Here is a 24,820-nt window from a genome sequence, read left to right on the forward strand (position 1 = left end):
CTTCTCAGCTTCCCAGGAGTAAAATCCTGGGTGAAGGGATTTTTCCAGGAAATATGACTGGGACAGTTCCTTGCTTTGTGGATTTCTGGGTTGAGGCATCAGTGCCCACAGAGCCACCTTGTCCCACAGCTTTTCTTGTGGCCAGAACTGGCTCTGGTGGACACAAAACATTCACCCAGCACGTGGCCTGGTTTGTGTGTACCAGCACAGGAGGGCACTTCATCCTCTGCTTCCTTTAGTCTGCTTTTTATTTAACTCACATGTGCTGCTGCACAGCATTTCGTGGCTTCTCTGACACTCTAGGAAAACATTTTCCTGAGCTCTGCTATTCCAAATTAATTAATTCCTCTGCCTAGTTTTTCCTACTGTGACAGATTTCTGATCAGCTCCTCGAAATGCCATGGATTTCTCCCAGATATATTTGTGTACATCTATGCACACATCAGCAGTGGACATATATTCCACATATTATGGATGTGTTTATGGCTTTAGGCTTGGAGTCTTTACAGTATTTTGAACCCATATGTCATCCCGTCTGTCCTTTGAAAGTAAATCACATTTCTTGCCTGTATTTTGTTCTTCCTTCTGTGTTTATCCTGAGCTTGAGGACACAATATTCAGCTCTCAGTGAATTTCTGAATCTAAATCATGTTTTAGCTTCTGTAGTCCAGCTTCAAAAAGCCAGGAACTAAAAGCAAAAAGATGTGTTGTGAATTCAGTCTGAATAAGTATTTTAAATTCTAGATCTAATGACATTATTTAATGAAGTAATTAAGTGGCAGTGAATCCTTTTGTGGATAACAAGCAGGTGTACTTAGAAGCTACAGGAAAATATTTAGTCAGAAGGTCAAAATCAGTCGGGTTCGCTGTCATGAAAGTTAGTTTATCTTATTCTGTTCTCCTGTTGATCATACAAAGTTTTTTCTATAAACATTAATGTTTATACTTTCTAGAATAAGAGCTGGTTTTAATAACGCTTTGCTGATTTATGGGCTTTTTTCCCATTTTACCTAAGATCCTACCTGAACAAAGGCTTTCTTGGCAGGTGCAGTTTGCAGTGGTGGCTGAAAGTTACTCCACAATTCAAGCAAAAAAATGATTGGGACAGTTTTTACCAACCACTTTATTCTTGCCTTGAAGTTGCCCTGTAATTTATTTTGTTTCCAATTTTAGCTAATGTCATAAAAAGCAAAGCTAAAGTTGCTTGTGCTTCATGCTTTCAGACCACGCACGCTTGAGAGACACCTGTCAATCTCCAGTCCCTGCAGATCCCATCTTTGCTATAATAAGGCCACAAAAAGTAACAAAACAACACCAAAAAAGCCTCCACATCACGAAGCAGTCTGATGAGCTTTTTTTTTTCCCTTTGGTTTCTTTTAACTTCTGAATTTCCTGCTGTTTTCTGTGCTGACTTTTCTCAGTTACATGTCCTTTTCCTCTCGTACGCACATTCACAAATCAGTGACATCTCAAGAATTTGTCAAAACTCGCTGCTTTTCTTGGAATGTCCTTACTTGCTGGTACTGAGCAGATCCTGTCAGCCTTGTGGTTCTGTGGTGGAGTCCATCAGCAATCTAATTAATGCAATTAAGCAAGGAGAGCTGAGTTTTCCCAGTCTTCCACTTGCCTTCCCCCTCCTTCACCACCCTTGCCCAGCTTCCTCTGGGTGCTCTGCTGAAGATGGCAGGAGATGATAGATGATCTTGAGAGCTGATTTAGGGTTCTGGAAACCTGATTAGGGCTGCTGTAGTTGTGGAAATATTATTAATCATATATCACATCTATTAAATTCTGGACCGTTACTGGTAGTTTTGGGAATCCTAGTTCTGCCATGTCTTCTGAGTCCCCAGAAGGGGGTGAAGATCCCCTCTCTAAAACTTTGGTTTATTTTTTCAGTATATGCTGTAGCCCGTGGGCATATGTTAACTATTTTAAGAATGAAGCCAAATAATAGATGTTAATTTATTTTAATTTTCTACAGTTATTTATGAAGAAGTCTCACTGAAGAGTTCTGGCTTAAGCTTTGAACAGATTAGAAATGATAAATTGGCAAAAAAAAAAAAAAGCCCTTTCCTTTTTGAAAAATCTCACTGAAACAGGAGCCTTGGCACTTAGAGCTGCTAAGAGCGTGGATGTAAATACTAATGACAAGCCCAAAATAACTAATGTTAATAGTTATTATTTCTGAGTGCCTCCATGTGCTTGCCAAGAACCCGTGAGCTGCTGGGGTGTGCGGAATGTTTGAAAGGGCTTTGGCTTCATCTCCTGCAGAGCTGCCCAGCCCTGGGCACCCCAGCCCTGCATTCCTTGGGCAGAACAGGGGTTTTTTTAACAAAAATTTGAGCTGCTGGCTCTTGTTTTACCTCCTGGCTGTGCCCAAGGACGTTTGACTCGGGTTTTGTGATTTTTGTGATTTTTGTTGTTAGATCCTGTCCCAGCCTTTGTCTTCACGTGAGCCAAGAAGACCAAGTCCTTGAAGCTCTCTGCAGCCCACAGGAGCAGCTGTCTGTCTCCAGCTCACCTGAAAGAAAAAGCAGGACAAAACATCTTCATAGACTGAATTTTCTTCCTTTCTTACAGAGCCTGTCTGACCTGAATTAATTTTGGGGGTTTTGTATGAAAAGTAGATTTTGCAAAGGCAGGGGATTGGAGAGAGAAGAATCAATGATTTTAGTGAGTTATCTGAATATGGGCAATATTAGTATCACAGATTAAATATCAATTCTGTAGGATAAGAATTAATGTCTGGTTCCATCAGCTGTCAATTACAGGCAGGGAGCTTTTTAATTGCATAAAGCCAGGCAGGATGATAAAGCCATTTTCTGGGAGGAAGGAGGAAAGACAGCTTTACTTGTGGCTAAACTACAAGGATTAGACCCAGCATATCCAGGGCTAAGTGGTTTCCTTAAATGCTGACTCTGTATTTGACCTGGGATTTTTTAAAGATACTTAGTGAGATTTTCAGCACCACTGAGATGAACAGGAAATAATAATTCTGCCAGGCATCTATCACTGGGAGAGAGGGAGGGTGAAAACCTCCTGCTCTTATCCATGCTCATGTGTTGGGGTGCAAATAACATTGCTGCTTCTTGTCAGGGGCTGGCTTTGGGAATTTTGGGGTGATGCAGAGATCATGCTGCTTTGCTGGAATAATTTAGACAAGATCTGAGCTTCTGGAAGGATTCCTGCTTATTCAGAACAGCTTCTCTGCCCCTCTCAGCACTGGTACCTCCCCTCCATCCAGTACCACACTCAGTCTATTCCTCCATAAATTCCCTTTTCTCTCCTGCAGTGGCTGGATTGTTGTAAAACAGCTTGGGGAAAATCAGATTGTACCTGTGGATTTAGCTGCTCTGTAAGTTAACTGATGTTTTATTTACACAAATAAGAGTGCTCTGCATTTCTTGCAGGCTTCCAAACATATTATTGGGACTTGGTGGGTGTAAATTATTTTTCTCAGTGCCAAATTGATGTGAAGACCCTCCCTTTCTTATTTTTTTTTTTCTTTTTTAGAAAGCTGATGGGCTGTTGGTGACACAATTTAATATGCAAAACAGTTTTCTCTCTGTCATGGATCTCACCAGATAGCTCTTGGCAAAGTGAAGTTAGGATAAACCTGTTAAATAGCCTCACTCACACACAAAAATCATGAACTCCTCGTGGTTACCGTTGCCTTGCTTTGTTTTTTGCAAGGATTCTGAAACTTTATATCACATTTCCTCATTACTCCCTAAAGAGGTGCACTCTTAGCAGCAGATTGAACCTTTTGTACTTCATCTTGTGAAGCAGAAATAAATCACTGGAAGTGAAATTATTTGAAAAACACATTTGATTATGAGCAAACTCAGCAGAAACTGAAAAAAAAAAGTAACTCAGAGGTACACAGAGTCAAAATAATCTGTAAATGTACATAGATATTTCATAATAAAATACTGCAGTGTGCTCTTAATGCCTTGTTAAAGTTGAGAGGTCTGGTGGTGGCAAATGAGAATGGAATTAATGTTGTCAGCAGCAGAAAATACTCCCCTGATCCCCCTGCCTCGTCTGCAGGGGATGGCCCTGGACAAGGAAAAGTGGAAATTATGGCAGTGCTTAAAAATCTTCCTGAGAGAGAATTAATATCTTGTGTAATAATGTATTTTCAGAAAATTTAGAATGTGCTGGAGCCATATTGCTCTTTATAATTACCCTAAACCTGACTTCTCTGTTTGAAAAATGCTTTGGGGAAAGTGTTGAAAATGGCTCAATATTACATTTCATTCCTTTTTAAAAGAAAAAAGTTTTGGTCCTTCATTTAGTCAGTCTATCAGAACTTCAATTAATACTAATTTTATTGGGTTCTGAGAACATTTTTAGACCTTTATCTTTCTACTCAGATTTCAGATGGCAGAGATTTTTGAAATGCTCCGAGAATGAGTTTAAAATGCCCACATTTACTAGATTTAGTAGTGTCTTAAGTGTTGTCTTTAAACTGCAAAACCATAATTGTTTTCAGCTGCTAGTCCAAGTCCAGAGACCCATATGTGACCAGAAACAGAGAGAGAACTGTTTTGACTGAGTTATTGCAAAACTTCTGAATTTCCAGACATCCTACAAGTAGTGATTCCCTATGTCAAAGAAAAATCAGAAATCCTGGCTGTCAGCTGTTTATCCTTTCTCCAGTGAAAATTTGCCTGTCAAAAGGCAAAAGTCGGTGTTCCTCTGAAATATACATTTATGTACATATATATAAAAATAGAAATATTTATTTTAAATAATCCAGAGCATTTTTATGTAACTTTTGGAAGGTCCCTTCTGTGCCCAGATTTGTCCATGTGGGTGAGCATGCAGTGCAAAGGGATGATATTTTAAAGAGGGGAGGTTCACAGACCTTCCAGCCTGATGCAGGTTTTCTGAAGGCACCCTGCTGGACTTTTCCTGCTCAGACTCTTGACTCATTCCCTATTTTAAGGATCTGCTGTGCCCTGAAGGTGTTGTGACATTTTCTAATCCTTCCTGCTGGACTTTGCAGATATTGAGGCTCTCTCATGCTGGGCTGGACTCGAAGTGCATAAGGCTTGGGTTTGAATTAGAACTTGAACCAAATAAATCAAATTGCAGTTAGCACTTTGACTCTTTTTTACTGGCATTCCAAGTGCATTTAACTGTGTTCTTGTAAAAAAGAATTAAAAGGCATCTGAAAATACTTTGCACAGTTAAGAGTGTTTATCTTTGTTGGATTTTTCCCTTCTGGAGTGAGATATCATTTCCAGCCCTCTGCAAGCATGCTGTTTTATGAAATAGTTATTTGCCTTAAACTGAGTCAGTAGAACTCTTGGAATATAAGTAGCCAGATTTGCATAGTTTATGGGGGAAAAAAAAAACTCCGTAACCAACTTTGTAGTAAACCTTTTGAAAATATTTCATCTACAGTTTTCTTTGCTGCTGCTGCTGAGTAGGAAATTCCAAAATCACAGCTGTGAATTTCATAGAATTAAAACCACCCCACATTTGAAAGTCCCCATCCTCACAGAAAAGTCCCTAGAGATGGTTTTCTGTATCCAAAGCCTAGAAAACTTGCAAGTCAAGTTGTTAAGCTGAAATGCAAGCTCTCTTTTATTTACTATTTCAGCTTTTTGCTATTTTCTATTGGAATATTAGGTTGGAAAATTGGAGGAGTTTGCTGATTTCTTTTTGGTTTTTTTTTTTTTTCCATTCACGATAAAAAGCTGATGAAGGACTTTTAAGAGCAATCAAAAATGTCTTTTTTTTTTTTTTTCCCGTGAGTTTATATAATTGTTTCCTTGAGTATCCAGTGCAAAAGAAGTACTTGGATAGCAGCAGGAGTGCAGCAAATTCTCAGCCCTGTTTTACAGAAAACCCTGTCTAAAACACTCTTCTTAAAGAGGACACAAACAAAAAAGGTAACAAGTCCTTTGATCAAATGTTTAATTCAACAAAATGGCCTTTTCTGGTGCGCAATGGACAAGCTGCTCTTGGCTTGCACTGATTTGGGTTTAAAGCAATGAGAACCCTGGCTTTGGGAGCTCAGAAAGCTCAGGGAAGGGCTGGGTGATGGATAAAAACCCACCGTGGCCAGCGAGTCACAAAGAGGTGTGAACTACTAACACTCTGCCTTTGTTATTTCTGAAGATGAAACTAGTTCAAGCGTGAAAAAAATATTCCCTCGGATGAAATAGAAGGAGGTTGTAGTTTAAAAGTGTTTATACACAGCAAAACATAATTCTGAAGGACATTACCAGCTTTGGGCAGAAAATAGCTGATGGATTAATGTGATTTTAGTGGCACTAAGGATGTATTTTCCTAATTATTTTACCCAGCAGCAAAGTTTGTGTAAGTTCCTACTCTCTCCCACCTCAGAGAGAAACTCCTGACTTTTCTTTCACCCAAATTCAGAATTTCCTTGTCTGTATGGTAAAACCACTTTTGGAGTGGCGCTGCAAAGAAGATCTCTAAATGGGAACAAAACTGCAATGAGAAATGAAGTTTATTTTGTGGCACCAATCATTCTTTTCCAGTCTAAGGGCATTGAAGAGGCGGTGGGGGATCCTGGAGTCTCTTCCACGTGAGAGTGAAGCTCAGCCAGCAATGCTCACGCTGATGAGCCAGGCAGCTCTCTGTGCACAGGGGCCAGGGTTTGTCCCCAAATTGCTCATTTTTGTGCCCTCTCAGCAGTGACTGTGCTGAGCCTGTTCTGCTCCCCTTGCCTTATCCCTCAGTCCCACTTCAGCCTGGAAAAGGGTGAAGAACAATTTCAATCCCAAAGCCCTCCTGGGTACCTTTGTGGGAGGTGTTGGTGCTGCCTCCCCTGCAGCCCAAGAGAATGTGAATATATTTCTTCAATCTTTGCATCCTCACCTCTTGTGGGAGCTGAAGGAGGGGCCTGGTTTAGTCCCTGTGCATCTGGAGAGAAAAACCTGAGTGAATTTGGAGCAGCACAAAAAATAACCCTCCTCAGATACAAGTGTTGATAAATAGAAACACTTTTTGAGCTATTTAGGGACACCTTGTTGCCCTCTCCCAGCATTAACTGCTTCTATATTTTTATTCTTTATATGAACAGAAAGGGTCAAATTCTGCTTTGTGTGAGCATGGGGTTCTCACACTGAATCACAATGGAGTTGTCCGTGCTCAGCCAAGAAAGAAATTAGACTCCTAAGTTCTTAAAAGTTATTATATTTTACCTCAGAGCCTGCCATGTATAGTCTAAATTACTTTCTTGTATGAATTATTTTAATAAGCAACAGTTTCACATTCACATAACCTGCACATGCAAATAATACAGATTAAAAGTCACTTTCAGGATGGAGTTATTCTCAGTTGTGGGGTGCAGAGAGGTAACAGGTGATGGTGAGATCATCCTGCCAGGCTGGAACAGGAGCTTTTCTTTCATGTCCTGTGGTAAAATGCAGGTGGACACAGAAAACCATGGCCTGTGCCAGCCAGCCATACAGGAGTGATTTAGTTTTAAGTTTTCTCATAGCATATTCAATTCCATTTAAATATTGCAAAATGCTGAATTGTAAATGTTAACCTAGCCATGAATAAAAAATGCTGATATTTTATTTAATCAGAAAAAATAATTATGGATATTCTGCCTTTATTGTATTATTTAAAATATTTCGTTTTAGTTGTAGGCTACAAGTTCTCGCAGAGTGGGTTTAATATATGTATATTTATATAGAGAAAGAATATTTTTCTGATGCATAAAAAATACAGAAGACTGACTTTTGCAGGCTACAAGGAATACTGCCATTGTCTGGGTATGGAGAAGAATCAATTTACATGAACCAGTAGGAAATACCTCTTTTCAGGAGTGTTACCCAACTCCTGGCTCGAAAGAATTTCCCTTTTCTCGCTGTCTTTGAGTTCGTTGCTGTCATGCTGAGTGCAGAGGACAAAGCAGTTGTGCACAGATGTGGCTGCAGTGTTGGAGCTGCTGGCAGAGGAGCCTGCACTGGGTGATCCTGCTGCCTGGAGAGGCTGGGCAGAGTTAAAGTGAGGATTTATTAAAAGGCTTCACAGGACACACCTTGGGCAGTACAGGAACCTGGCCATGGCTCCACCCAGGATGGGCTCCTGGTCACAAATTTTCACCCTTTTATCAGTTTTGCTCCATTTCCATGCTGGGTTCACTGTCCAATTGCAGCTCCAGGTGATGCAGTCCCACCCTCCCAGGTTGCTCTCCTCCATCCCCTGCTGTTGGCACTTTTTGGGTGAAGCTGCAGTGGTGTCCTTGGTTCTGGGCTGGAAAAGGATTGTTCTGTGTGCCTGAGCTGTGAGGAGAGCTGCTGGCACGGTGTGTGGAGCTCACAGTTGTTACCAATGCGGTGCAGAACCTGGAAAATATGGAAGTTAAACTGAAGGCATCACCCCCAGCCAGGCACTGCCCTTGCTGCCTTGGAGTGGCTGCCTGGAGCAGGGGCCAGACAGGTTAGGAGAGTAAAGTGGGTATTTATTAAAGGCCTTCCATAGACACACCTTGGGCAGTCAGAGCCTCCCACAGCTGCACCCAGGGTGGAGGATGGGTCATGAGTTTTTCAGATAATTACGAGTTTGGTCCATTTACATATCAGGGGTTAATCCTCCTATTACAGCTGCAGGTGATGAACTCACACATCCCCAGTTTGCTGCCCCCAATTCACTTTTGTTTATACTTTTGGGGCCTGAGGCTTTGGGGAGTCCTTGAATTCCAGGCCTTGAGAGATTGTTTTGTCCAACCAAAATGTGAAGACACTAACTGACAGTCTGTTTGGAGTTTAGAGTTATACCCTAATGCAGGGCAGGATTTGAAACTAGGAAAACTGAAATCCTAACGCATCATCCTCACGCTGCTCTTTAATAAAATATTGTAGGGAATTGCTAGCAAGCATCCCCTTTGACTTTCATCTGTCAGCTCTTGATTGTGGCTGTGCAAGGGGTTGGTATTGACTTCCATCAGGCAGTTTTGGAGAGGAGGTGAGGAGCTTTCTCCCCTGCCTTTGTTCTGTCAGATGGAATCCTTCCGTGAGTGAAGGCTGACGTCGGGCAGCGCCTTCAGTGCAGTGCTGCTCTGCTGTGCCTTCCCTGAGCGTCCCAGGCTGGGTGGGGAGGTGATGGCAATGTGGCTGGGCAGGAACACGTGTGGTGCAGGCTCACAGCAGCCTCACAGCCCGTGCAGCTCATCAGGGAGAGGCAGGGAGCCCTGGGGAGCCAGCCTGACTACCTTAGGGACAGGGACAGTGGGATGAGGGATGGGAATGGGCTCACAGGGAGCACTGGGTGCCAGCCTGACTGCCTTAGGGACAGGGACAGTGGGATGAGGGATGGGAACTCTGGGGTGTCAGCCCTGCTCCTTTCAAGACAGGGACAGTGGGATGAGGGATGGGAACTCTGGGGAGCCAGCCTGACTACCTTAGGGACAGGGGCAGTGGGATGAGGGATGGAAACTGGAGCTCACAGGGAGCCCTGGGGAGCCAGCCTGACTGCCTTAGGGACAGGGACAGTGGGATGAGGGATGGGAACTCTGGGGAGCCAGCCTGACTCCCTTAGGGACAGGGACAGTGGGATGAAGGATGGAAACAGGCTCACAGGGAGCCCTGGGGTGTCAGCCCTACTCCTTTCAAGACAGGGACAGTGGGATGAGGGATGGGAACCCTGGGGCTCACAGGGAGCCCTGGGGTGCCAGCCCAATTCCTTTCAGGACTGGGGCAGTGGGAGGAGGGATGGGAACTCTGGGGTACCAGCCCGATGCCTTTAGGGACAGGGACAGTGGAATGAGGGATGGGAACCCTGGGGCTCACAGGGAGCCCTGGGGTGCCAGCCCAATTCCTTTCAGGATACATGCAGTGGGATTAGGGATGCAGGGAGCCCTGGGGTGCCAACCCAATTCCTTTGAGGACAGGGGCAGTGGGATGAGGGATGGGAACTCCAGGGTTCCCCGTGCACATCCCGTTCAGAACCTCTCACTGTTTGTATTCCTTGTCCTGCTTTGGAGCCCCACAGTCACTTCCAAAGCAAGTACCAATTGTAGGAGTGGAGGTGTGCACAGGGGAGCTGGGAATAGGACATTTTAAATTTCATTACTGATGAAGAATACAGAGGATTAGCACCAGACAGGTCTGTTTAAAATGTGAATACATGGTTTTTGCAGTGTCACAGGCATTTCCTTAGCAGAGAAATAGTAGGGACAATTAAAACAGGGAAACACAGCTTTGACATCAGGAAATCTGTCCTCTCTGACATGAAGTGGGTTTTGAGTAGAGGCTCTGCTTTTACTTTTGGACAACTACTAAAAGTGTGTGTGTAGTCATGAAAGAAGAATCATAATCTCTGTGTTTTGAGATTTGGATTCTTTCAGTACAGAAGCAAACAGTTAATTTACTCTCTGAAACTTGGTTCACCCTTCTGATTCATCAGCTAAATGTTTTCACTGTGCAGAAGAGGTTACAAATGAGAAGTTCAAGGGAAAAATATCTGAATAAATGTATTTTTATCTTCAAGGATCTCTCTCTCTTTTTCTTTGTTACTGTTACTTAGTCCTGACCTTGCTGGATTTGACACATTTGATTCTCGTGTGTCTTACTCTTTTCTTGGAGTTGTTTTATGAAGTGCTTTCATTTGTCTCATTTGGCTTAAAACAAATCATACGTTCATGTCCTAAATGTTTCACTAGTCAGAATAATGAAGTTGATCAGGTCTGGGAGCACTGGAAGGAAAATAATAGGGTCACTGAAGCATTCAGGCTCTAATGGGAGCCTGAGTTCATTCAGATATCAAATCTAATAATTGCTTTACACCTGTACACACACTCCCAGTGAGCGAGGTCACATGAATGGTTTTGTGCTTTCAGCACTGTTTCGAGGGAATATGAGCTCTGTTTTTAAAACACTAAGTTGTTTTCACTTTTTTTCAACTTTGTTCTTGTTTTATATATCAGTGGTGGCTTAGCTGATTGCTCATCTTTATGCACAGGGAAATATTTTTACGTGACAATCTCTTATTAAAAGTAGAATGTGATTAATGTATTGCAAACCAGATTTAATAGCAATCAGCAAAGTAAGAAGACTATCATCTGAGTTTCACTGCTATCAAACAATTTATTAGCCAATTTAAATGCACTGTACACAATTTACCAGTATTCAAAGGCTGAAACTGACTCTGTAGGTGATTATGTGTACAGCACAGCAGAGGGATTCTAGGGATGTTCATAGCCATGATTGCTCCTTGAAAAAGGCAATTTCAGAAGAATGAGGTAAAAATCAGTATTACTTTGTGAGATTTTATGGGAAATGAAGCAATAATTATAACTCCTCAGTCTGACTAAATTCTGTGATAAATCTCCATGAATGCTGGCGGTACAGGCTGTCATAAAAACTCGAGAAAATTTTATCACAATCAAGAATAAAAAAATACTGCCTAGGAAAATGACAGCTATTCATAGCAGGTTTCAGTAAATTCCAGCCTCAAATGCTGGTCACAGTGCTGCTTGTTATTGGAGGGGATTTGAACTGATGCAATCGTTCCTCTTCATCTTCTTTTTATTTTCCCACCTTTATAAGTTTACCTCTCAGCTGAGAATTCCAACTGAAAAAGAAATGGAAAATGGCTGTATATGTGCCTGCATTGTGCTGACATGAAGGCCTATTTTTCTCTGTAATTTTAAAGGCCAATTACCCTTGGAGGAAAGGAGAAAAATAGATTGATTTGTCTTGTAACCCCTGAGGCAGGCATGTGTTGTCTCCTGCTAAGGCTTTTCCAGTGCTGCTCTTGTGGAAGAGCTTTCACTGCACATCCCAAGTGGTGCTATTAACAAAGAAAGCAAAGGCAAATTAAAATATTAAACAGATCATTTAAAGGTTTAAGGAATCTTATCTTACTGGGCCAATTCTTTCTTTGTTTTTCGTGTGGTTTGGAAACCTTAAGGCCGGGAGTAAGCAATACTGAAATTTCCTTTAACGTGATTACTTGAAAATAGGGTTTACAAATCCATTTTTCATCCTACAAACACTGAACTTCAGCTCTAAATAGGGTAAGTATTTATTTCTTTATTGGAATTATGATACAGATGGGCAATCTCCTCAATTTGGGCTGCAGCAGTGTGACTCTCATTGTGCTGCCACGCTGTGTTGGCCGTGGTCACAGCTGGATTGAGCTGAGCTGCTAAATGTCATCACACATGCCATTTAGCATTAAAACTTCCCACATTATTCCCTTCTAAAGCATTTTTGTGTCTAACACACAGGACACAAATAAATGGGTTTTCTACTGATGTTCTGCTTTTTCCTTCGACTCAAAGGCTACAATTAACAGTGCCCAGCAAGCTGGGTCTGAGTGGCAGCACAGAGATTAGACGTGGCTTTGTTCCCTTTTAATCTGAGTAAAACTCCTTTGTGGCAGGGCTTAAATTCCTTAACTCTCTGTATTTTAGACCTGCTTCTGTACCACGGCGCTGCTGGGTATTAACAAATTTATTTAGCAAGTTAAAGAGGCTCCAAACAGCCACATGTCTTCTTCATGAGAAATTGTTCACGAGGAATAGTCTGGAAACCTTAAAATGAAGGTGCTGTGTGTTGCCTAAGTGACTTAACAGCTTTGAAGGTAGTATTTGTGGACAGAACACGACACTCCTGACTCCTGCAGATAACTCAGGAGATGTGTTTCTGCTTTTTTTCCTGAGGAGGAACCATTCAGCCTTCAGAGAGATCCTTTTAAGTGCTACAGTTGTCCTTAGTGCTTTTTTCCTCCTTATTTCTCCTTAAACCTTTTCTTCCCCCTCAATGCCTCACAGATCAATGCATTTGTAAATATCCCTGTAACCAGGAACACATTTTTAACAAATGATGTCTTTATAATTAATGTGTTCAGCTGTGCTACCTTCATTTGGGGGCTTAAAAAACCCAAATACAACAAAAAAGCAAACACCAAAAACATTTTGCTTTCCTTTTGGCTTAAGGGTAAGTTTCTGTTTCTCGATCATAACATTTATAAACCCAGGTTATCACTCAGCTTTCACATGAAAGTCTTGACCTAGACCAAAATAAACCAGGATTTATAGAATTTGACCTTACAGCTCCAGGGTTTGCTTGAAATCTCGATGTTTTCTTTGAAACTGATGCTAAAATAACCTTTTTAGCTGGCATTTAACTTTGATTGTCAAGAATTTGAGCTTCTGTTTAGCAAAAAACAAAACACAAAAAGCTGAGAGCAGGGATGTTGGATGACTTGGTCTGTTCTCATTTTTGGTTACAGAAATATCAAACCCAAGTGAATGTCAGCTGCCCTGGTGTGATGGCTATGAAGGGCCAAGGTCAGATTTTGCCAGGCGTTTTTGGGTTGAAATGAGAGTGGTTTAAATACTTAAAAAGTTAACAGAAAACATGTTAACTGTTCAGTGTCCCTTAACCCAGTTAGAAGTGTTTTATTTGCTTGTTTCATCTCTTGGCAATAAGGATCTTTTGAAAAGAGCTATTTCAGCCCCTTTTCTGCAGTGTTATTTCAGCTGTATTTCTCCCATAACTGATTTTTACCTTATTGCTATTTTTTTTTTCTCTATAGGCCATACATTCTGAAAGATCAATTTGAAATCAAATCTCACAGAGATGGGCTGAATCTTAACAGAATTGAGGTTAGGAGAGCCATTTTCTCTCAAAAAGGGTTTTGCTCCAGACAGCAACAGCAGTTTTGATGCTCTTAATTTCCTTTCCTGGCCTTTTTCTCAGTTGGGATCTCCAATAATGTCAGAGGGACAGGCCAGGCAGTACCACAGGCAGTGTCAGCTGCTAAAGAGGTGCTGGCTGTGGATGGACTTCCCTGCTGGTTTATTCTGGGTCAGTTCTGCTTCTGCCTCAGGTTCTACCAATTCCATTTTCCAAAAAATGTACCTTTCACTGTGGGATGCTAAAGGTGATGAAGGAGGCTGCAGTCGATAAAGGAAGAAAATAATAATAAAATAAAAACAACAATAATAAAACTAAACCAAAAATATTATTAATAATATTAATATTAATTTTTAATATTTTTTTACTTGGGTTGTTCCTCCAAGCAGTTGGTAATGTGCTGTTACAGCAAATTATGAGTTGGCTTCAGTTTTCCCTGTGCTTGTGTAGCTCCAGGAGAAAATTTGAGGCTACCCAGGCTCAAGTGAATTGAATTTAACCTAACTTGCCACAATTTTAATGAGTGACACTAGAAAATATTTGGTTATCCTGATCAGAAAAAAAAGTGATGCTTGTAAAACAAAATTCAGGTTTTCACCATTTTCTATAGAGTAAATGCCAGTGTGATCCTTATTTCAGATGAGGTGTTTGATCCTTGGAATCCATCTGCTGTGATACTTTATCCATTTAAAACCCACTAAAAGGAGTTGTTTCCTCATTTTTTTCTGTAATCATCCCCCACCTGTAGGAAATTGTCTTGCTGTTTTCCCTGTTTTACTGCTGCAGTGCTTGGGACTGCAGGAGTATTTTTCCTTTGGTTGCTCATGAAAACAAGATGTGTTTCAGTAGGATTTCCTGGTGAACAAGATTTTACATGAATGAAGAAATAAATGTTTGATGTAAAGGCTTTCATTGGCTCCCAAAGGCATGGGCCATACAAATTCCCTTACAGCACACATTTCTGTCTCTTTTGCATAGTCAAAACTATTTCAAAAAGATGAAATTTTAAATATTTTATTAACTGCTGAGAGTTCTACCTTCTTGCTGTGATCATTTTCAAGGCAAGTCAAACCAGGACCTCCTTTCTGTGAGCATGGGACAGTTTTTATTATTATTATTGTCAGCTGTGGAAAGGTCAATTCTTTCACCTTGGGGAGGTGATTGAGAAGGGGAAAAAGGAGTCAAACAAGGTTCCAAGCCCAAGGTGGCAGTTTGTAACACATTTATAATTTTAATGTCGGGGCTGAGAGATAATGATAGAAGAGAACTTTTTTTCCTTGTTGCAGAATAATGCAAATTCCAGTCAGGTACCTTTGAGGTATGGTTTTATGGACTCTGTCTTTTCCATTATCAGATATCTCGGTGTCATGACCAGTCCATTGGACTGCACAACATCTCTATTAATACTAGCATTGATTGCTCATAAAAAATAGGGTTTATAATTAGGAGTGAATAAAGTTACTACCTGGAAGAGTGGATAAGGAGAAAATGAAATGAAAAAGTCACTTAATCTTAGTATTGCAGTTGTGCAAAGTACCATTTATTTTTCTCCTCATATAACTGAGTTCTGTGTTGATAACAAGCTGCTGAGTTAATAAATCTGTGGCAGCTATTGAGACTTCTCTTTTAATAACAGAGCTAATGAAGGAGCGTTAAGGAAAGGAAAAATAGATTTTGCAGGGTTTATTCCCATCTTGGTACTCTGCTGAGTGCAAGAAGATTTTAGCAAGGAATTGTTTTTATAACAAAGTCCATTTGTTTTTTGCAGGGTCACCGTTGCATTCCAGGTTTATGTGTACTAAAAAGGAACTGCTGATTTGATTCCTCAGCATTTAATTTTATATTTACTTCATTTTCATTTGATCCAGCTAGCTAAAAGATGGAGATTATTTTGTGATATAAAAATCTGCTTCGTTTCCCATTTTAATCCTTCACTCTTCTACCTTTCACTGCTCTAAAATCCTTTCAGCAGATCGAGAGGCCACTTTGAAGGTCGTGTGTTCACTTCTGAGATAGATTTTAATGTCTGTAATGGGAGCAGAGTGGGTGTGCCCTGCTTTTAAAAGAAATGGACTTCTAAGATTAAAGTGAGAAATACAATTCTCTCCCTGTGGGTTACCCAGAAGGCCTGGCTGGTACACACAGAACCTATGATCACATTTTCTAGTCATGTTTGCGTGTTTTCAGAGTACACCTGAGCCTTTGGGCAGTGAGTTTTTATTTCATTTCAACTACTTTTAACTTACTCTTATTTTCCCTCTCCATCCCCCCCCTCACAAAAGGAGAGAGTTTTACCATTTATTGATGTTAGAGTTGATTTTATGCCAGAATAGTCAGTCATGTTTATGAGCCAGACTTGCTTTGTGTTGTATTCAATACGGTCTGTTACATAAAAAAGGTAAATACAGATGTTGGAGATAAGTGAATGTGCATGTTGAAAGTGATAGAAATTTAATGATTTTTCAACATTCTTGCTCAAGTAACTGAAATGCCAGCCCAATCCAGTTTCATACCTAATGAACATACCTTTGTTTTAACTTAACACGTAATGTATTAAGAAAACACTTTGTTATTACCTGAAGAAGGAAATTTTTTTTTTTTTTTTTTACAATTTTCTTTTGTGGTTTGACTGAAGTTCCAGCCCAGATTTGCAATTTGCATGATGGTAAGAAAACTGAAAGGAGAAAAATCTTAATAAACAAACAAATAAATAAATAAATAATTTTTAAAAAATCAAAACCAACAGTTGTAATACTCTCTTAATCTGTTTTTAACCTGTGGAGTTGATGGCTTGGGGCTGGTTGAGGACCACTGAGAGCAGGTATCACTGCAGCCTAAATAAATATTTTTTTAAAAAATCAAAACCAGCAGTTGTAATACTCTCTTAATCTGCTTTTACCTTTGGAATTGATGGCTTGGGGCTGGTTGAGGACCACTGAGAGCAGGTATCACTGCAGCCTCTGCTCTGGGAGCAGCAGCAGCACTCGCGGTTGATCACTTCCCTTCCTTTGTGCTTTAATTGCCAGCTCCTAGTGACACTGCAACCAGCTGCAGAGATTTATTCCCATGCAAAACAGATTGACTTAGGGTAATTTGAATACTTTATGCATGGCTAGGTTCATTAGGAAAAGGAGGCAAGGCAGAACTATAAAAAGAACTAATAATCTTGCTAAAGGAGCCGTTCATTCCCCACAGCACTGGAGACACTCGCACTGAGCGGGGAAGGGGAGGCTGATTTTGCAGCTTCTGTTCTCTGTCCGGGAACAGATCACAGAGATGACTTTTTTGTCTCCTTTGATGGCCTGTCCCTTTCTAGCTCTGCTGGGTTAGAGCAGGGCTGAGGGGCTCTGGAGGTCACCTTGGCCACCCCGTGCCCAGCCTGCTTCCAGGAATGGATGGAATATCTGTGAGCATGGAGCCTGCAGCCCATCCTGGGGCAGTGCCCAGTGCCTTCAGGGCCAGGAGGAGTTTCCTGCTGGTCACTTGTGCCCTGTGTTGTGCCTGTGCCAGGCACACCCTGGGCAGAGCCTGGCCACAGCCCCTTGGCACCGTCCCTGCAGGTGCTTGCAGCCGCTGCTGGATCCCAGCGGATCCCTGCTCCAGCCTTTCCCCTGGCGCTCAAATTCACCCAAAAACCAGCTCACAGACCGTGCTTGTACCCCCAGGGGTGTTGGGGACCCAGCTGTGCCCAGCGTGGCACAGGCTGGGCAGGCAGAGGGAGCTGAGCCTTTGGGAAAAGCCAAGTGCCTGCAGTGGGCCCGGCAGGTGCTTTGCCTCTGAAGTGACTTTGATGCCTTAGGATTGGAGCTTTTCTATTTTCCATGTATTTGGGATGCTGCAGTTCTTTAGTGTGTGACTCTAAACTCCACGCACAGTGGGAGCTGCTGCTTCCCCATTTTGGGCAGACACAACAATTCCTCTCCAGGCCTGGACACCTCACTGCCTCAGGCCTGAGAGATGGAAACAAAAGTGAATTGGAGGGAAGCAAATTTGGGGTCAAGGACTTCATTACCTGAAACTGGAATTGGGAGATTAACACCCAAAACGCAAATGGACCAAATTTATAGAAGTGTGAAAACCTGTGACCTGTGGTCCCTTTTGGGTGGGCTTTGTCTGCCCTAAATGTACCTGAAGGCCCTTCAATAAATAGAAATGCTTTAAAAAAAATAAAATCTCTTTGTCAAAAAGAAAGATGCAAACCTGCAGAACACTGAGTGGGGTTTAATCTCCTGCCCGTTTTTGTGTGTGTGTATTCATGGCTTTAAAATTTTATTGTAAAGGCATTTAGGAGTGTGGCTGGTACTTGGTGATTGTTTTCCTGTGATAGAGACGTATTTATTATTCATTGCAATAATTACTGGGTAATATTTTGTACTGAAAGTTGCTCACGTTGCACAATCAGGAAATGCTTAGGAAGTGGCTGATTTAACTGTTCTATTTTTAACTCTGTACCAAATTACACTGAGAGGTGTTTGGGCTTTTAGGCTTGGAGCATCTAGCAGGTTTTCACCACTGCACTGGTCAGTGCCTTCCCATGAAACTTGAAATGTATATTTCCAGAGATTCTGTGCATAAATTATTTATAAAATTTGAAAGATTTTTTTACCCAGAATTGCCTTTATTATGTGCTGTTTCCAAGGGGACTGTGTTTCAGGATTCTCCTAATGCTTTTATCACCCAGCTTCTCTGATCAAGAAAGTAATTTATCGCTGATTGCAGAACTCTTGAACTCAGTCTGGCAGCTGCAGTGTGAAACTTCTCTGATCCAGTCTCCTACTTACTTATTTACATATCATTCAGAATGATTTTCAGGGCTGTTTGAAAACCTCTTGACATTGCATTATCCGTGTTTCAAATCTTGTGGTGATTTGTTTTTTCTCTCTTTTTGTTGCAGATAACAAACGAGTGACTTTGGAAAGGTCTCGTTCTCGACACAACGGAGCAATTGCAGCTGTATGATTCTTCTGATGCCAAAGAATTAATGAATTGTTTTATTTACAATGAAATGGATGTGCTTTGGGAAGAGTTTATCATCCAAATTGGCAATGATCATAAAGGAATACTGGTATTGATTAAATGAGATGGTGTAAGAATATGTAATTTTAAAGCAGTTGCTAAAAAAAATCCACATACTGTATCTTATTACCCCAACTACCAAGATCTGTAAACAGTGTTAAACAGTAGGGTATATATCTTATTTTCTTATGTTCTTTCTTTTTTTCCTCACCCCTTTTTGTTTAAGCTGGCAACTCACATGAAAGGAGTTGGGGATTTCTAGGTTATGTTTTATATGGGAAAGAAAACACACTTCTGTTGAAAGAGTACAGCTGTGGATTCCATTTGCAGTTCTGATTTGAACATGAAAGGAAAAATAATAAAATTGTATGTTAATAAATTCAGAGATGAGCTGGTCTACATTATCAGAATCTTTTTTGTAACCATAAAAAAGCAACACATAGCCCCAGTCAGGTTGCTGAAAACCTTATCTCAGTGTAAAGCCTGGTGGATTCAGCTGTTTCAGCTGCCAGTAGGATACAGCACATATCTACACTTCTGGTGATGTGATGAGGTGTAGTTACTTATCACTCCTAAAAAGAAAAAAAAATTAAATAAAACAGAGCATAGGATTTTTCCAAAATGATATCAAGGGCAGAATATGTTTTTAACTGTATCTAAGGAGGGATTTTTCTAATTGTGCACTTATATATTCTTTATAAAGCTATTTGGGGGGAAGTATGATTGTCCTATTTTGATGATGCTAAAATGCCTGTGTGTAGGTTTTTAGAGACAAGCTCCATGGTGAAGTTTGTCAGAACTGCCTCTGAGTTTTTCCTCTGTTTCTCAGGTAAAATACGTAGGGGGTCTCCACTGGTGGATTTTAGTGCTGAGAGTTCAGCAGCTACCAACACAATTCCTACCTGGAGCACTGCCTGGCAGTGAGCAAGGCTGATTTTTGGGAAGCTCCTGCTGTTGCCCTTTGTGTCCAGGCCCTTGCACTGCAGTTCCTCAGGTGAGCAGCTGCCACTGCCTGTCCTGGCACTGCCTGGGGAGCCACTGTCCCCTTTGTCCCCAGGGCAGTGGCCAGCTGTCCCATCCTGGCCACTGAGGGTCCACTGCTCACCTGGAGGGGATGGAGGATTTGAGGTGGAATCCCAGTGGAACTACTGCATAAGTTGCTGAGCTGTGATATTTGTAAAGAATCAGGATGCTCTGCAGCGGCTGGCACTTGTTCTCAGATTATTGATGCTTATCACTGATTGATGAAATTGTTGTGGATACTTTTATTGCCTGGGGTTATGGGGAACTTGGGGGTTTTTTTAGTGTCTGTAAAGGCTGTTTGGAAGGTGAGGTGTCAGTGGTTTCTGTGCACAAACTGCTTGCTCTGGAGGGACTTTGCTCCCGGGGCAGTGGATCTTTGCACTACTGCTTGAGCATCTTTGTACAGTAGATTATTTTTGCTTCTCTGCTGAGATCCTCTTAAAACTATTGGACTAGTTTGGGATAAATTCCCACAATTACAAACTGCATCATTGTAAGAAAATATACAGCTCCTTTTCAATCTAGTATTGAATTGTAGTTTTTATTTTTTCTTCAAAGAATACGGGGGGTTTGCCCATAGCTCTAAACATAGGAATACCACTGAAGCCTAGTGAAATGCTTGCTGTCAACTAAATGCTCTCCCTAAACTGTTTAGGGGCTTTAGGAACAAACTGAAGAGTTGTATGGTACTTCAGAAAAGAAAAAAAAAAAAAAAGAAAATAAGAAAAAAAAAACATGCAACAGGATTTTGTCTCCTTTTTAATCAGTAAGAGCTAAAAAGAATTCTGTCCTGTTTTGTGCAAGGTCAACATCAGCCTTGTATTGAAGCACTGCTTCTTTAAGTGGAACTATTAAATTTACACTCATAAAAATGTGCTTAATGTACAAAGCCAGTTTAAAGGATTAGGTTCATAATGTCTATAAAAATCAATAGTGTCTTAGAATTCAGATTTTGAAATTAGCATTTTGCTGGGATTTACGAGTATTGGTATAATCTTTATATGTGAAAACTCAAAAGCTCTCCACAGAATCTTTATACGATAGCAGTAGTTATTAGTGCACAAGTTTTTCATTTCCATGGGTTATATTTTTTTTTTGAAAGCTCTGTGAAAGCTGGCTACAGATTTTCAAGAACCAAATCTTAGGAAAAAAAGGCAAATCCAAAATAACAACATCATCTGATGCTTCTATTTTACTACTATTTTTTTCATATTTGAAACATTTCTATAATTTAATGGACATATCTGTTAGAACGAAAGTGTCTTTCAAAGGAAAACTAGTTTAGATGATAATTTATGTAAATATAGGGTGCTCGTATTTATGAAGTCTAAAATATTTTCTGAAATTGATGCTGGTCACTTTGTCTTTTGATAGTTTTTCAGTCTATATTAAATTGCAGATATTTTTAATGTTTTTATTATTGATCTAATTTTCAGAGGTGTCACATGTTTATCTAGAAGTGTAGAAGAGTAGCACCTTTTTCAGAAATGCACTTGCCTTATTTTCTAATTTTAAAAAAGAATGAAATATATCAGTTAAATTATATTTGTATTCAAAGTAATCCCAGAAAGAAAATCACTGAAGGGTTCATACATAAATTTCTTGCTAATTATGTTTCACTCTCTGTCCTCTGAGACGTGACGTTAACAATATACCAGCACATCTGTTTGCATTCACATTCTACCAGTTACAGGTTCTGAGAGAGGTGTTTCTGTTTTTTTTTTTAATGATGTTACACTGTTTACATTTCTTAGTTTATTTAAGAGGAAGATAATTTTACCTTTGCGATGAATCGAACTCAGCCTCCGAATGTCACGGGAACGAAATGTTTCGGTCGTGTACAAACGCGCAAATCTGTGCTGAGCTCCTGGCAGTGCAGCTCAGAAATGGAGAGGCCCTGGGCTCCTCCTGCTCCGGTTTGGTGCAGTTTGCTGGGAGAACAAGTGCAAGCTGTGTGTTTGTGTGGGATCCAGAGGGGTCCGTGCCCGGCACAGCCGGCATGTTGGTGTTAATCTGATTATTTGGCTCTAGCCAAAACAGGAGCAGTGCCTCGGGGGGCAAGCAGCTCCAGGGATGCTGTCCCCTGTTCTGGTTTCAGCTGACCATGGTCAATATGAGCAGTGTGATCTGAAATGATCTGTTCTTCTTGAGAATGGAGACACAAGAGCGTTCCCGTAGTTCCCTTCTGTAATATGCAAATAATCATGAATATCTGTATATTTTTGCATTTTTGTGTGTGGTATATGTACTACCTCAGACAAATGCTGTAAAAACCCATAATATTTTCATGGTTTCTATCCAAGCCACAATTCATTAGCAACCTACTTTAAATTCATCCCACAACACACCAAACTCTGAGAATCTGGCTGAGTTTTAGGTTTGGCTCTGGAAATCCTCCTATAGCTTTTGTTAAGGAAACTTTGCAGCCTTCAGCTTTCACATCCCTCAGGCAAACCCTGCTTGGATGGGTGACTTCAGCCCTTCCTGCCCTGAGAATGATCTAGCTGGTGAATATTTCAAAGAGGTAATAGTTCTGTGGGAGCAAACTTCCCTGTGTATGTAAATTGCTTTTTTTCCATTCAGCAAAGGCTTGGCTGAGTTCTACTTTGCTGTTTGCCTTCCAAGTGCTGCAAGGTCGGGCAGGACAAGCGCTGAGCAGTGTCCAGCCCACCTCTGATGTGCCATACTGTATTTGCAAGTTTAAACTCATTTTGAAATAAGTATTGTGAGGAACCTCTTCTTCTGCGGTGTCTCCGCACACGCCCACGCATGCACACGAAATGTAAATAAAAAATAATTAAAAAAAAAAAAAAAGAAATGAATCAAAGCAGGTGCAGCCAAATGCCTCAGCTTCAGGTGTCTCCAGGTCTCCTAGAGCTGCTTTTGTGCTCCAGGGAGGGAGTTGTGTGAGCCTGTGCACCCTGCAGTCCTGCAAGCACCCGCTGGTGCCACGAGGAGAGCGGGAGAGGAGAAGGATTTGTTCCTGGAGTGCTTCCAGCACTGTTTGAGGTGATACATATGCCACAGAATGTGAACAATAACCTATTACAGTTCAGTCAATCTGCTACCATGCACCATTTGATTTCCCTTTTGGAAGTCATAGGACTCCTGATGCCAAAAAAAAAAAAAAAAAAAAATTAAAAAAAAAAAAAGGTGACAAAACTCATGCATTTCTATTTTTTAAACAGCTCTGTGTTTGTATGTAATGTTTAAAATAGGAATTTGATGAAATCACAGCCTGGCCATTGTTAATCCATGTATTCTAAAAACTGTAATAAAGATATACATACCATGATTCTGGTTCTGGTAGATGCACCAATGTTTTACTTGATTATCATGATTATTTCCTGTTGAGTACCATCGCCTCAAAGCCTGGGTTTGCTGTATAAAATTGTCATGCTGAAATTACATTCCATTTTAGCTTACTGTCGTTTTGTGGATTTCTGTCTTTTTTTTCTCTGAGGTGTCAATTCTATTTGACTTGAATTTGGGGAACCAGGTGCCTTTTCCAATGAAGGAACACTTTAAAAACCAAATAACCCAAACAAAGTTTATTATTTTAAAAAACCCAAATTAAATCATGGTGATACAATTTAATTTTTACAAAAATACCAATAAAAGGGAATCAATGAACAAATCCCATGGGTCCATATTTATTTTAAGAGGCTGGATTTCAATGTAGAATTTCTAAGCAGACACATAGTCAGACAGCTATTGCTGATGTTTTCCAAATAATTTAATTCATTGCCAGAATGGTCTTATAAGAACAGAAACTTCACAGACTCTTCCCTTCAAAACTGTCAATGATGTCACCAGAACAGACTGAACTGCACAACAGTATAGAGAGATTTGAATTTTACTCAAAGTTCCAATTGGATATAACCCCAATGAATATGAGCAGCCATGTTGATATCACTCTCCTTAGGTAACTTTTTATATGTGGAAAAGATGTGCCAGGAATGGTCAAAGGCACCACACAGATATATAAATATATAAATAAAACATTCCCCCAAACCTTCTGCAAATGCCCACATAAATATTACATTTTGTAAAGTTTTGATTCTTGAGGCATTATCAATTGTGGGTTTGTTGGCTTTTTGGTTTTTTTTTTTGATAATGCTAATATCAATGTATGGGTTTATTAAAATGGTCATTGCTTTCTTTAGCACCCTGTGCATGCTGGTAGAGTATTTGTTGGTTTATGACATGAATGTTTTCATCTCATAATTACCTGTAAGTAGCTGATTCCCTGCCTTTAAATACTTGTAATTTGAAACTTAAAAGTAATCTTCATCGTGGTTAAAAACTATTTCATAAATTCTTTTCCACAAAACTGGGCATGGATTCTGGGATAAAGCATTTCAAAGTATCTCCAAGTTGCTGTGAATTTACCCAGGCACAATGGAAGTGTCTTTTGAACCATCCCTATTACATTTGTACATCGGGCACGGAACAGCAGTGAGTAATCTGCAGCCATTCACAACAGCATAACTTAATTATGACTTTATTATGGCAGTCCTACTCAATGGGATATTTAAAGCACGCACTGGTAGAAAAGAGTTCTCTCCACTTGAGGAGAGTGGGGGACAAGCATCTGACTTTTGAATAGTGAGGGATCAACAAAAGCAGGAAGAGGGATGGTGATAATCCGCTGTCAGTCTGAGCTCTCAGTCATGCTGGCAAAAATATCCCGAGGAACTTCCTGATTTACACATTTGGAAATGTTGGAAAGTAGCACTTGGAATAACACATAATGCCAGAAAGGACAGGAAGAAATAACGAGGGGGAACAAAACACGTGCAAAACCGTGTTGTAAAGGGATTTGTGAATGTTTGACCAATAATGAACACGCAGAGAGGCCTCAAAGAGAAAACCAGTGGTGGCACAGAGAGGCCAAGTGCTGAGTTAGGGAGGGGAGGGGGCAGGCTCAGAGCATTGGTGGGTTTCACCAGCAGCACGAGTGCTGCTCAGCTCCCAGCCTGCGCTGCCAGAATTTTGGTCCATGAGGATGATGCTGCTGCACAGCCCAAGGTGCCCTGGGGAGGGCAAAGGGCTGCACCCACCCCCTCAGCCACATCTGCCTTCCAAACACCTAAACTGCAGTTTGGAAATTGTCACCGTTCTCTTCTTGCCTGCTGAGCTTT

The 24,820-nt window shown here is 40.8% G+C and overlaps 1 protein-coding gene across 1 annotated transcript in view; it reads left to right on the forward strand.

Moving 5' to 3' along the window:
* DIAPH2 (diaphanous related formin 2) overlaps nt 1-23,086 on the forward strand; it is a 172,755-nt gene extending 149,669 nt beyond the window's left edge. Inside the window, exon 28 of the mRNA XM_041396311.1 lies at nt 18,532-23,086. Within this exon, the coding sequence (XP_041252245.1) occupies nt 18,532-18,596 (65 nt within the window). The 3' untranslated portion in view covers nt 18,597-23,086. The remainder of the gene's footprint in view (nt 1-18,531) is intronic.
* The last annotated feature ends 1,734 nt before the right edge of the window (nt 23,087-24,820 follow it).

The sequence above is a fragment of the Onychostruthus taczanowskii genome, unplaced genomic scaffold (genome assembly GCF_017590055.1).
Source record: "Onychostruthus taczanowskii isolate IOZ18803 unplaced genomic scaffold, ASM1759005v1 scaffold13, whole genome shotgun sequence".
NCBI classification, from domain to species: domain Eukaryota; kingdom Metazoa; phylum Chordata; class Aves; order Passeriformes; family Passeridae; genus Onychostruthus; species Onychostruthus taczanowskii.